Raw genomic sequence first — 14,864 nt, 5'->3', positions numbered from 1 at the left:
GCCACTCATAAGATGTCTCAAAGTTGCCAGTAATGGAGCGCTCCCCTGCACATTGTGGTGAACTTGATTTTCAAGATGGCACCCTGCTAAATATCTTCATAAGCCCACTGGTATCACGTGGTTTCAGTTTACTGTTCATTTATTCTTCAAAACAAAGCACGGCCTGTTGAATCTGTTGGCTACAGTACAGTATGTGTCTGGACTGTAGTTAGACCTGTAAAAATCACTGAACCTAACATTTAGATCCTCATTTGTTTTCTTTGCGCCGAGTCTAAATGTTGGTTACCGTTTCTTCCTTTTTATCTGAAGGTTTGGCTACTTGATGTGAGGTTAGTTTGAAATGAACACACCCGTGTGTTGCTGTGTGGAGTCGAGTGGCAGAGCTTTGTGTAGCAGCATGTGTGGAGCTCTTCCTGCGCGGGGCTCTGTCTAATCACTGTGAACAGACAGCTGACGGTTCCCCACTTTGTCTTTCAAAATCACATGAGATGAATCTCTGTGTTCACCCCCTTTTTAGCTGCTGTATTTATGAGGAGAAGGCGTCATTATGGATGTATTTGGAGCGATATCTGTCATTGAATGAAACTTTCTAATCCTTTGCCGAGTACGTTTGTTGAACAAATGGAAATGTATAGATGAGTGCTATTTATGTTTTCTTGCTCAGTTCTTCCCGTCCTCCATCCTCCTGCCTTTCCACCGAGCTGTAGACGATGTCCAGTTGTAGTCCGTGTTTGAAAAGGTCATCACATGGCTCAAAGGGAAAAAGTTCCTAAGGATTGGACTCTTGACAACCCAGTTTGTAATGTTTGCTTCATTTAATGATGCAATAGCTGTCAACGTTTTTGTTGTTGTTGTTGTTGTGTGGATGTGGATGTTCCCTCAAACTACTTGTGTGATGCTAAGCTTATGACAACTGTAGCTTAAAGTTGCTGTAGGGAGGATTGTAAGGGTAGGATTGTGAAGATCCAAAGAATTTGAACATCAACAACTTCTCAGTCCCTGCCCCCTTTCTGCTAAAGCCCAAACTGTCTCCTAAGCCCCTCCCCCCACAAGGGAGAATAAATGCCTGTGCCTGAGCAGTGATTGACAGCTACCCCACCCCTGGCCCTGATTGGAGGATCTGAACAGGGAGCGGTGGATTTATGCGAATCGCACTACAGGCTATAGGTGGTGCCAGAGGAGCTGAATTTTTTTAAATTACGTGCTTCATGTAGTTTTACTGGAACATAGGGGCAGTTTCAGCAAATATGACAAAAAGTTAGTTTTATAAGTCGTACCTACTGCATCTTTAAACTATAAAAGCAAAAATACAATTTAAAGTTGGAGTTAATTTTTGCACAACTTTCCTAATCCAGGAACAAAGACATTCTGGCCAAAATAATTAAATAATAACGTTGAAATTGGTTCAAACACAAACTTGTGAACCACAGAAATAACATGTCAAGCCGCCCAGAAGAGTAGTTTGGAGTGTCGGCAGGTTGTGCAATCTACTACTGAGCTGTCTGTCAGTGTCTGTAGCCTCTTTTTATTTAAGTTCATTTCTGTTGGATCTGAACCAGACGTGTTAATTTAAAGAACTTTTTGTAAGGTGTTTGTTGAAAGAAAGTGATGTTGCACTGACGAAAACATGTACATACAAAAATGTGTTTTGTAAATAAGCCAATGAAAACTATGTATTTGAATATGAACTGTACAAAATACTGTACTTGTAGTTGTATATGGAGTGATACCGTTGATCTGTAACAAGATACCCAAGCAACAAATTAAATTCTGCAGAGGAAACGTTAACACCAGGTTGAAATGTGCTGTTTTCTGTGTTCTTAGCCATGCACATTTTTCTTTTAATGGCGATCTGTCGTTAGTTCCACCGTCCACTGGTGCTGACTAAATATATTGACGATATTAACTTTGGGACAGACATTCATATTCCCCACAGGACGAATTGTTTTTGTGATACATCTGGAATGTTTTAGACAATGAACTCCCCTTTGTTCCCATTGTGGGGCTGTTATCGGCCTCCCACCAATCAGGCGCGCTGTATTATTGATTGATGGGAAAAAGCATGCAAGTTACAAGCTGTGTGGTAGGACGATTCAGATAATCTACAAGTTTTTATAAGATGAGAGATAAGGGGGCCAACGCATAGCTGGAGCTGTTAGGAATATTGACAAAAAGAACTTCATGGAGTGACCAAGTCATATTTTTATTAATCCTGTCGGAGTTCACTAATTTTGCCATTAAAGTCTCCAAACAACGGGCTAGCAGCTTTGCAAGGCAGCATTAAGCAGGCTCAGCGACCTATAGCTAGAAAACTCTGTAGAATCCATATCTTTTTTCAGGAGTAAGGAAATTAAGGCTGCTAACTTTTTGGGAACAGTTGGTTCCTTCCCTTCTTGACATGATTAACTTCTCTATTGAAAAGGGTGCAATTCACCATTTCAATAGAGAAGTTAATCAGTCTGCTCGTAGTACTTTGGTAATGAATTTAAATGTTGTAATGTTTTACCAAAAGTTTTGACATTCATATAGCATATGCATCAATGTGCCCCTGCTTCTTTCGCATCTCCAGCTTATATCAGAATCCAATGATTTAATCTTACAGGGAGTCCGATGCACATGAATAATCCTCCCTTCTCTTGACGTCTCATACCAGGATCCCACAACTTCCTACCTTGTCTCATCAGCTACCCAACCTCCAAATCCTCCTCCCATGCTCTCTTAACACCACTGAGCTTCAGTGGTTTCAAGATACTTTTCCTAAGATACTGTTCCTAAAGTATGAGCTGTTTCATTTTTTAGTCCAGGAGAGAAACTGTAGTTTAATAATCCATCTCCCTGACGGTGTGCACGTGTTTAAAAATAAAACACATTGTGTTCAATTAAAAAAAATACATTTTAAAACTGTATTTGACATACTGTGAAACCGTGATATTTGTGCTGAAGGTTATCATCCCATCAGCACAGCTGAGCACAGTTTACAGAGCTGCAAGCGTGGCTCGTTTAAAATAGTTCTACTCGTCACTCCCCTTCCTGATCATAAAATATAATGTTGCTGCAGTAAGCCTGCGTGCAGATGCGAAAGGTATCCACATGCAGGATCACTTCCCCTAAGGAAACACTGCTACTGAAATGCAGAAATGGCTTTCATATGCACAATGTGAAGGGGCCTTTCCACTTCACCGACCTAATGCTGACTGACATGTTCACACCATTCACACGTTTTAGGCCCTCAAGCAACAACTAACTACGGCTGGTTTATCAGTTAAAGCAGGGGTCTTCAATGTCTTTTAAGCCATGACCCCTTAGCTGAAAGAGAGTTGGATCAGGGACCCCCTTCTACATATATTGTATAAAATTAAGTTGATTATTAAACTGTGCTCACGATAACTTAAAGCCTTCATACATACCTTTATTTAGTCAAAAAGATACAAAACTATTTAAATAAGAATTGTTTGCATGCTGTTATAAACCATGTTTTATTGTTTAACACACATGTGGCCCCGTAAATCCTTAGATGAACTGTAACTGTATCGGTATCTACCTAAGTGACTAACCTGTAGGCCAGTCAGACCATCAATAATATTTTAGTTTTTTCACTTATAACTGATTTATATTTTCTAATGATATGTTGGATTCTGGTTAAGACGTTTTCATTTTTGAAAATACTTTAAAAAAATTAAACAAGACAACATTATTTTGTTGTCCCCCCTCTAGTGATTAAAAGGACCGTTAAAGCGTTTCTTAGGGACTTTGTGCTATATCTGTTGGGGGATTGTCCGGATGACATGCAAACGGACAATAACTATATAACTATAACCTAACTATAGCTGTCTGTCACATGTACAGCTATAGTTAGGTTTTGACATGTTAAGATTTCATGGATTGCAGGACCTTAAACTACATGTTGCTAATCATGCTAAACTCAAACAAGTAAGTTAATCCATCTTTTTTCTTAAAAAATAAGTGATTCCAGTGAAGCCATAGCTGAAAGCCTTGAGGGAAATTATGGGATAATGAGAAAATGTAGAGAGACAGTGGATTTACCAAGTGTCTACAATGACAGTTCTTTAGGAAGTAGAATGTACAGTACAGGAAGTGATGTCAAAACTCTTCCAATGTTTTCAGAATAACTATCATTGTTAAATTGTAACACCGATGACATAACACCAGTTGACCAGTTTTATAATATTATTTACATAATATCTGATATTTATTTAGTTTTGTTATCTCTTCATGAATGGGATATTGGTGTAAACATGATGCATTTAAAATGGGAGAGATTATGCTGTTTTAGTATACAGCAATTTTATTTTACTTGGAATTTTATACAATTGATTAAAAACAGATATTGTCCAATTCCCTATTGAAACAATATAAAGAACATGCTCATTCAAAGAACATGCTCATTATTAAAATATAAAAACGATATGCGGCTAGAAAGTATGATTACAGTGTTAAAGTAAAGTGCTTTTTCAAAGCCTGGGGACAGAAAAGTGGGTCCATAGATGACTCATACAGTAAAGTACACCACCAACACTGACAAGAACCTCTTACTTGTTATACTTTAAGTTTGATAATGACCTAATGCAGTTTTACTTGAGACCAACCATACTTTAAGTATTATCTGTTAATCTGACTTTCGGTGGTTTGTATCCAACAATACTAGGCTACTGATTTCTTTCAATCATGCCATCCCAAATAATCTAATCAGTGATCACTATTGACCCCAGTCAATGCCCATTCAAGCTAATTTGTCCCTATGTCCCCTAGCTAAAGTCCCACTCATAAAGTGAAATTTTTTAACAATAATACGCATTCCCCCAGCCTACCTATGCTCCCCCTGTGGCTAGAAAGGTATCCTGCTCTGCCTTTGAGAAAATGAAAACTCAGATGGGCCAATCTGGAATCTTGCCCCTTATGAGGTAATAAGGAGCAAGGGTACCTCCCCTTTCTCTGCTCTGCCTGCTCAGAAAATGTGTCCCACCCATGAGAGAGAGACATCATGGCTTTTACACAAGCAAAGTGGCCATTGGTCAAGGCCAACTGCCACTGACTCTAATGGCTGTAATTCTGCACCAAGGCTGAATTTTGGGATGGAGACTTCAGATACAGCATAAGGGGAGCACTAAGGTCTATATAAAAGAGACTTCAGATACAGTATTAGGGGACCACTAAGGTCTATATAAAAGAGACTTCAGATACAGCATGAGGGGACCACTAAGGTCTATATAAAAGAGACTTCAGATACAGTATGAGGGGACCACTAAGGTCTATATAAAAGATACTTGGGATATAGTATTAGGGGACCACTAAGGTATGTATAAGAGATACTTCAGATACAGTATTACGGGACCACTAAAGTCCACATAAAAGCATCCAAAGAGCACCATGTCATGGGACCTTTAAGTTCTGATGTCTGGGAGAGTTTATTTAACCAAAGTTCAGTCTGCGTGCTGAACATAAGGGACATGTAGAATGTGATACAAAGTGTCATGCAGCTCAAACCGCCTGCTGCTCCTGTTCATTTCCTCTGCTTATGTTGTGGTTGACACACAAAGAGAACTCTCGCTGGTGACAATACAGACGGACTCAAGATTTACACAACACATGGTTGGTTCTTGTAAGGTTGTGGCATTTTTTGGTAAATCCAGACAGAATAAACACAGAACAGAACGGTTCCAGCTGGCCTCGGATCATCATCAGTCACTTATTAAACTGGTGTTCATCAACAAACAAAAGGTAAGGCAGTTTAGTGTGTGTGTTTAGTGTGTAATACATTTTTTTCATGTGAATGTATGAGCTTAATGTGTCTCTCACTGTGCATTCTTATTGTTTTGGGCTTCCCAGGATGTTCGTACATCAAACTTCTACAACGTTAGTATTTTTCCCCTTTGTATAATTAATAAAAGAAAGTACATCATTAATACTGTTCCTGCTCTTCGGATCATTATCATCTTCAAGGCTGAGGTGATGTTCTTCAATCAAAATCCCCCTTGTTGAGCAGAAGACACAATGTCGGCTAATTCCACCACTGGAGGCTGGACTGCCACAGGTAAGAATTACATCCAGTTGTGTTCACTGACATGTGTGAGAGCGTGTTGGAGCTGACTGTTTATGTCCTGTTGGCTCGTTTAGGTCGGCCCCTGGACCCGGTTGTCTACACCCTCACAGGGGCCCTCTCCTTCACCATCCTGGTGTTCACACTGCTGGCGGTCGTGTGTCTCAGAAAGTAAGGCAGGCTGAAGTTATTCCAAAAGTAATTTACTGGATGCGTCAGTGGATTTGGCTGAGTTTAGATTGACGTTGTAAAATGTTTATAGAAACACAAGGTTCATTAGCTGAAAACACAAAGTGGAATGTATTCAATGTTGCATCATCAAGTGCAATTGCCTTTGACTTGGTATTTCTAGTTATCATTTTACCTGCTTTAGATCATAGGAAAACTGAGGGCTTTTAGTGTTCACCATGAACTTTTTAACAGCGGACTAACATTGTCATGGCACATAATTGTAGCACAAATGTTGATTATCAACATTAATGATGTCTCCATTTGTATTTATGTTAAGTGGATTTCAGGAACGCTGTATCAAAAGGCACCAAGATGATGTATAATTAAACACTGAAATAAAAAGCATATGTTGTAGATAGAAAACATAAAGAACACCCTAACAACAATGATAAATCATAAATAGGCCTACATCATTGTAAGAATATTTTAAGTGCTCACAACAGGCTTTTTGGCTTTTTCCCTTTTCTTTATTGTGCTTTATATTTTTATTGTGCATGCTATAGGTTTACAAAGTGTAAAAAGCCCAAAGTCCAGAGGGACTTAACCTCACCAACAGAAAACACTGTTCACAAACTGCTTCAAACAGCTCTATTATAGTCCAGCCTTTACTTCCGTTATGAACTTGTGTCACTTTTTAACACACGTTATAAATTTAGCTGCTAGTGTGGCATGCCCTCACTCTCTCCTTATGTTAGTTCCACATGAGCTTGTGATAGTTTGCATGGTAATGAGGACCAAAATGCAGGTGAGCGGGAGAAGGCAGGATAAATTTATTATACATACCAATGTGCTAAAAGAAATATAAGAAATAGATTATTTGTACTCAAGACTTTCTTGTGAAATAAGTTCTTCAGCCTCCAACTTAAAATAATAATGTTCCCACAGAAACATTTTCATACTTTTTATTCACATTTAGTTATCTTTATCTTATCTCCAGCAAACAGCACCCCCCTGGTACAGCTGCCTTGAGCTTTTGCTGGAATCCTTAACCTCCTTAACTTTTTCTTTCAGATATCGTTCTTTGGTGAAGACCATTCAAGAGCTGCAGCGCAGCAAGTTGTTAATGGATGCTGTTCCTCGGCTGGAAGCTCCCCTCATGCCTGTGAAACCAGGTCCAGCAGCGGGGAAGGAGGAGGAGGGGGAGGAGGAGGAGCAGGAGCTTCCTCCCCAAATTCCACTAAAGCAGAGCAGCAACGTCAGACTCTCCTCCAGGAGGCTGTGGAAAGGCCTCCAGCAGGTACTACTGATACACCACCGTCTTCATGTCATCACATGATGCTGATGTTATATACAGTCAGATATTTGACCTACTTAAGGGGTGCTTTATTTCCGTTGGGAGTCAGCTTGCAGAGGAAATCTCACGTGCAAGATACCCTTAACTGAATTTGAACTGTACATGTGACACATGATCTGTGTTATCTCATCAATGGGGCTTTACTGTATTAGTGCTGATCAAGTCTCCTTTGTGCCAAAGATATATTTCACCGTGCCTCAAGATAGAGCCAAATTAGACATTTCTGGTACAATTTATTAAAAAATGATAAGAGAAGATAGACTTTAATCACCCTTGTTACAGCGGCTCAAAAGAAAAATTCACACACATCAGAAAAACAGAAATACACATTAAATAGACATAGGAAAAACATACACAAGTATTATAATAAGAATAAAGAATAAGAATATAGAATAAGAGTTACAATAACAGTACACTATAAACACCCTTGTATAAACAGACTATATACACACAGATAGACAGGTGAGTAAGGTGCGAATGAACAGAAATGACATTGCACAGTAGGAGGTAACACAGAGTAGTAAATAAATAAATATGCATGTTGCAGAATCAGCTAGCAGTCTTGTGCAGAGGGTGAGAGCTGTTGCCTAGATTGATGCTAGCTTGGCTAACATCCTCCTCCCCCCCACCTCCTCTATGGTGTCCTGAGGGCAGACCAATACAGAGCCAGCCCTCTTCCCCAGTCTGTTTCAGGCTACTGCACTGAAGATTGCAGATGCCACCACATGATCATTAAAGGGTTTTAACCTTCTGCACACACCAAAGGACCTCAGTCATCTCAGCAGGTGGAGACGGCTTTGGCCCTGTTTGTACAGGACGTCTATGTTTTTTGGACCAGTCCAGTTTATTGTTGAGGTGAACACCCAGGTATTTGTATGTCTTCACCATCTTAATGTCGACCCCCCTGGGTGTTCACCGAGGTGGCACCGAGTGGGGCCTCCTAAGTAAGACAATCATTATCTCCTTTGTCTTGCTGGCGTTGATGTAAAGGTGGTTTGACTCACAAGGTTGACAAAATCCCAGAAGCTGCTCATGTTGTGCCGGAAGTCCGCTCCATACAGGGTGAAGAGAAAAAGGAGCGAGCACTGTACCCTGTGGTGCTCCTGTGCTGCTATCACCACATCAGACACATAGTCCTGATACCTCACATATTGTGGTCTCTCAGTGAGGTAGTTAATGGTCCATGCAGACAGGTGGGGGTCAACTCCACCTCGCAAGAGCAGTGATAGTTGAATTAAATTGAAAGCGCAGGGGAAATAAAAACAAACAAACATGACTCTCACAGTGCTCCCAGGGTTCTCCAGGTGTGACACTGAATAGGAAAGAATGACTTTGACCAGGATTATGTTGTTCGCATGTCCTCTTAGTCTCCTGTCCTCCTAATTAAAATTCACCCTTTATGATATTTGTGCAAGGGTCCCCATGTTACCAAGTCAGACTTGAACCTGCTGCAGCTGATTAAAGCAGGGAAGGAGGGCGTCTTCTACCAGGCCAGGATGACCAGAGGGACGTGTAAAGGCCACAACATGTTCACCTGCAAGATCACCAAGAAAGGTACCTACAAGCATTTCCACAAGCTTTTTCTTCCCTGGAGACAGAGATGATTAATTGAGGTATAGAGTAGCACTGCAGCCAGATTTTAACAACCTGGAAACGCAGCGTCAACAGAGACACGGGTCAGTCACATAAACACAGCAGGGTTGTCACACTGTGGTCTGTCATGCAGACAGACACATTAATCTGGCTACGGACGCTTGAGATTTTGTTCTTTTGATCGTGTGATGACAGTGGTGGAACAGTGTGACTATTATTCACATAGTTTGAGTTTGTTTTGGTAGTTCATATCATCAGTTCATATTGTGAACCTATCTGATAATGATTTAGCCTCTGGGGACCAGCGACGGTTTTAGGGGTGGGGGGCCAAGGGTGGTCAGTGCCCCAGGAATATTAAGCCCCCCTCTGCTCCACCTAACTACCATACATGTTCATTTTTTTTTTTTAAACTGCCCATTATTATATTATATTGTTAATGTGCAGTGATACATAAAATATAGTACTGCAACACTGAAGGAGTATTCTTTTGTTCAATGGTATGTGTGTTTCGTTAGTCTTTTGTAGAACCAAACCTATGTGGTATGTGTTGGTGGAATGTATTTGGTATCCCAAAAATTGCATGTGGCCCCAGCCTAGTCCCCTTCATCTGAAAGGGTCTAGAACCGTTACTGCTGGGGACTAAAGGTATATTTAATTTCATGGGTTGTCCAAGAATTACTCTAGTTGTTTAGAGTCAGATTAGCAACTTCAGATGCAAGAGTTCTATGATAAAAATGCAGATGACCATTCTGCCTCTTGGCTCGTTGACTACAGATTCTGCAGAAAACACACACACACACACACACACACACACACACACACACACACCATGTGGCATCTTTATCAAAATAGCAAGCACCAATGCAAATGCACATTCAGATTTCAATGGTGATTGTTAGTTGTTTCCCTTTTAAATCTTTAAGTTTTTTTAGCTTTGGTTTCCTTTTCTTTCTCTTTCTTCCTTGAGGTGTCCGTCTTAAGCATGTGGACACAGAGGTTTCCATCATGAAGAAACTGGTGCACCACAAGAACATCCTCCAGTTACTGGACTGGAACACCACTGAGGGTGAGAGACAGTCATCCACAAACTGTTATTCATCTGCAAGAATGAAACCACTGTCCTGTCCCTTTGGTCCCGGTTGAAAGATAATAAATGGATGTAGAGGAGACCTTGGCTATATTCCTCTCTGTAAGTCCATCCATCCTCTCTCAATGTTTTGATATATGCAGAGCCTTACATTCTGATCATGGAGTATGTGAGCTACGGCACTTTGAGGACCTTCCTGCAGACCAACAGAGCCAACCTGAGCACAGACCCTGAGCTGCAGGGCCTCCTCACCATTGCCTCTTACCACATCGCTCTGGCCATGCAGCACCTGCGCTCCAAAATGGTAACAGCATTACAGCCTATTGTGACGTACTCAGCTGTTGATTGATGAATGAAAATGTAATATACTACTATTTATCCACACTAACCAGTCTGGGACCCATGCTAAGCAGTGTTGGTGTGGTCTTCCCGGCAGATTGTGCACTGTGACTTGGCTCTGAGGAATATCATGGTCAATAAGTTTCCCTGGGAGGTGAAAGTGGCAGAGTTTGGCCTCGCCCGAGACTTTACACGCATGACAAGCCGCCGCAGCAGCCGCTGGAGAAACCCACAGGTAAGACAGCATCAAATCTCCTGTTGATACAGTTCGGATTTCAGTTTTCCTATGATTTTTCAAGTTCCAATTGTCATGTCCTCAAACCCTAACGACTGAGCTCAACACCATCAGAACATTTACTTTAATAGGTAACAGCTTGTCCAAATTGTGACTTAACTTTTTAAATATTGGTATATATTGAAAATGACAGGGCTGTCATTTTCTGCCAGCCCTTAAACCGCCAACAAATCTGCTGATCAGCTTTGTGGCCCAACCTTATTAAAATGGGTAATATATATGATATGATAGCACGTCAAGGGTCACATGCTGCATTGTTTCGGCATAAAAAAATGCACAAATTGGATCTTTTGCCACTTTTAGTCAAACCTTATTAGACTTTTGGTAACATCTTGTACTTTTTTGATCTTATATCATAACAGTTGGATACAATAAGTGCCATGATTAAAAAAAACATTTTATACCAATTTGGACACATCTTGTACCAGTATAGACACAATTTATATCAGTTTTGGACAATTCTTGTAACATCGCCTTCTGAACTTGTAACAATGCATAACGTAACATAACATAAGGCAGCGCAAGTTCTCAGCAGCAAATTGAAAATGTCTCTCTTCTTGCTACTCAAAAGTAAGCTATAATCTGTGTTTGTGTGTGTGTGTGTGTGTGTGTATGTGTGTGTGTGTGTGTGTGTGTGTGTGTGTGTGTGTGTGTGTGTGTGTGTGTGTGTGTGTGTGTGTGTGTGTGTGTAGGGGGATATAGCAACATCCTCTGCAACAGGAAACCAGAGGTTTCAGAGAGATGTGGCCCTGAATTAAAGAAAGGGCAGCAGTAACCGTGACATTAACGTTTCCCAGTTACTCATAATTTCCAACATGAGCTTGTTAGTTATACCAATAAATTTCAGTAACCAATGACGTTGTATGCTTTAGTCTCAATTTAAAAAAAAATATGTTTATTCATGGTGGTCTTTATTGTGTTGAGCTGGTTGTGCGTTTTTCCAGGTCACATTTTTGAGAGTAATATCACTTTTTCCGTTGTGTGTAAATATGCAGCAGCGTGTGCCGCTGCGCTGGTACCCACCTGAGTACTTCAAGAACAACTATTACAGCTTCAAGGGAGATGTTTGGGCATTTGGCATCGTGCTGTGGGAGATGCAGACATTTGGTAAGTTGGGTGCTCAGGTAATTAGAGGTTTCATATGTGACACAAAATGATTAAATGTACCAGGTTAGACAAAAGGCCAAAGTGGTCCAATTCTAGTTTAAAGGAGATTTTTCATTGTTTTACTGCCTCTTTAGTTTAGTTGTAAATACACATGTTCTTTATTTCAAGGCAGTAGTTACTTTCCCGACCACCCTAAAATGTCATCAGTCTGGGGAAATGTGAAACTAGTCAAATTACATATTGGGAAATATTGGTCTCTTTGTTAAAGTCTAATATATGATCATGATGACGTAAAACTGACAGCATGATATTAATACATGCAATGGTACATTATAAAATGCAGCAGGTAAGTAAAGAGCTTGAGTGGAAAAAACAGGACTTGATTAGTCAAAACAAAATGGCAGGTGGATTTGTTTTACTTCGGAACATCTCATATGTAACATCTAAAACAACCTTTTCAGGAACACTGCCGTACCCCAACCTTGAGACATCCGAGGCAGTGGTGTACCACATCTGTATTGGTCATAAGAACGCAAATCCTGACGGTTGCAGACCAGAGCTGTAAGAACCTGTTTGTCTCCTATACCTTTCAAAAGCAGCTTTTATCAAGCACTTGTAAGCTATTACATGGTCTATGTACAAACGGGAGCATTATTTGGACATGTATAGGCCTACTTAATCTAAGCACCAACCAAAAGCAGTAGTCTCATAATTAGTGGGCTCATGCTGGCTTTTTGTAGTGACAGTTAAAAGGGGGGGGGGGGGGGGGGTAACCTTGCTCCTTATGACTTCATACGGGGCAAGATTCCAGATTGGCCCATCTGAGCTTTCATTCTCTCAAAGGCAGAGCAATACCCAGGGCTTGGTTGACATCTATAACCATTTCTCGCCACTGGGAGACTATAGACAGGCTGGGGCTCATGTTAATGTTAAAAAAACTCATGAAGTGAAATCTTCATGCCATGGGACCTTTAAGTATGATGATTGGTTGTCAGCAGCTCATGACATGATGCATCCCATGAATGTCTAAACCCCACAGACTTCACATTATGCGAGACTGTTGGCTGGAACCGTACACTCTGAGACCCTCATTCACAGACATAGTCCGCATGCTGGAGAACATCATGGAAAATGATGCGGTAAGAAATAGCTGCATTTCAAATTATTGATCTTTAAAAGGTTGTATCCCTTTTTTCCCTATCATTCCTTTCCTATCATTTCCTTGTCAATATTTGTAAAAGTAAACAAAACCATCACCATGTGACCTTCATTGTCCCATAATAGTCTGAACCTATCTTAGATTAGACTGCAGGATTAAAGTCATGACTTTAATCTAGCATGTAAAGTCACATGACTTTTCATACTTGATCATATTATGTAACACAGTGATTCCCAACCAGGGGTACTTTTACTTCTTTTGCTGGAACTGGGTGGGTGGAAAGATTTAGCTCAACTAATATGAAAATAGAAATTGAAAAAAAATAGAAACTATGTTTTGACTAAATTAAGATATGAGCTGAAACACCTGAACACTACATGTTCCAGTTATGTAAGAGTGCGTGCAAGTGAGCACAGACGTTTTAGCTTAAAGTCATGAATAAGTGGTAAAAATAAATAGCTAAAAGTAACGACTAAACAGTCCAAATGATTGGCTAATAGTTATGGATAAATGGTTGAAACATTCAGCTTCACTCCAAGTAGTAGTCCATGATTGCTGACCAAACCTACCTAAATATTGACATTTCAACAAGTATGAACAAAATGAACCATATAATGTATAGTGTTCTACATTTGGAACATACGATGGGAATTCATCTGACGGGCTGTGGGGGAACCACTGATGTAACACACCTCATTTTCAGACACACCAAGAAAGAATTCCTCTTCTTTGTTACTGCAGTTGGACAAACGGTAGACTGTAGTGGTGTTTTCTTTAATGAAAACGTCCTTGTCGTTATATATGAACTTCTTTTTTTGCAGGATTATGTGGATGTTGAGAGTCCACTGCGTTTGGTGAAAGACGAGGCTGAATAAATATGAACGAGTAGCCGGTGTCACCTTTGAAGATACAAATCCCAACCAAACTACAAGAAATCAAATAATAGTTACATTTATTACTTCTTTTTTTTTTAAACAATACACATCATTTTTTTTAGATTACATTTATCTGGTTGGGTCAGCCTTTCAGGTGCTGTCTGAAATATGCCATAACTATAAGATGATTACACACACAACTCAACAGAAAACATATGCACTTATATGTTCTAGTTTATCACTGTAAAATATTTGTAATGTTCTGTGTTTTAACTTTTTTATCTTTTTTTTTTTAATGTCCATTCTATTGATAACTTGATTAAAACATTTTTTCTGTGTGATGTGCCTGATCTGTTCACTGCATGCAGCAGCACAGAAGGCCTACATGTTGACTTTCTGAAATACATTTCTCTGTGTTTTCTTATTTCTTATCAATGTTTTTCATTACTTACTTTTATATTTTAATTCTAGCTTTTGGTGTATTATAGATATAGAACATATTGGCACGTTGCTTTGGAAATGCAGGTATCAGAAGAACAGATTTTGCAGTTCAAGATTATATAAACACATATACATACAGCCATTAGATAATCACCTTGACCCTTGTCACCATACTTGCACTAAAACTTAATTGCACTAACCTAGACTTTACATCTGCCCATTGTAATTACTAAACTGTAAATAAAATGTAATAAAATTTGCTCTCACCCCATTCAGCCTTTTTTCTTTTACAACAGTTACTTTGTGTGTATAAAGACAAAAATAAATAAAGACAAACATATATATATATATATATATATATATATATATATATATATATATATAT

The 14,864-nt window shown here is 39.6% G+C and overlaps 1 protein-coding gene across 2 annotated transcripts; it reads left to right on the top strand.

Moving 5' to 3' along the window:
- The first annotated feature begins 5,451 nt into the window (after nt 1-5,451).
- Nucleotides 5,452-14,321, top strand: si:ch211-167j9.5 (tyrosine kinase receptor Cad96Ca). Of its 2 annotated transcripts, none has more exons than XM_034868006.1 (12): nt 5,452-5,739; nt 5,962-6,052; nt 6,136-6,229; nt 7,301-7,526; nt 8,999-9,137; nt 10,144-10,242; nt 10,407-10,567; nt 10,700-10,837; nt 11,893-12,004; nt 12,466-12,565; nt 13,044-13,143; nt 13,985-14,321. In XM_034868006.1, the coding sequence occupies exons 2-12, from the start codon at nt 6,013-6,015 to the stop codon at nt 14,036-14,038; spliced, it is 1,263 nt and encodes a 420-aa protein (XP_034723897.1). In that variant the 5' UTR covers nt 5,452-5,739; nt 5,962-6,012; the 3' UTR covers nt 14,039-14,321. The 2 variants fall into 2 exon arrangements, with proteins under 2 accessions (XP_034723897.1, XP_034723898.1); XM_034868007.1 differs by lacking the exon at nt 5,452-5,739 and adding an exon at nt 5,795-5,874.
- The last annotated feature ends 543 nt before the right edge of the window (nt 14,322-14,864 follow it).

The sequence above is a fragment of the Etheostoma cragini genome, chromosome 3, assembly GCF_013103735.1.
Source record: "Etheostoma cragini isolate CJK2018 chromosome 3, CSU_Ecrag_1.0, whole genome shotgun sequence".
NCBI lineage: Eukaryota > Metazoa > Chordata > Actinopteri > Perciformes > Percidae > Etheostoma > Etheostoma cragini.
Note: the sequence above shows the minus strand (reverse complement) of the source record. Positions and strands in the feature narration are given on the sequence as shown.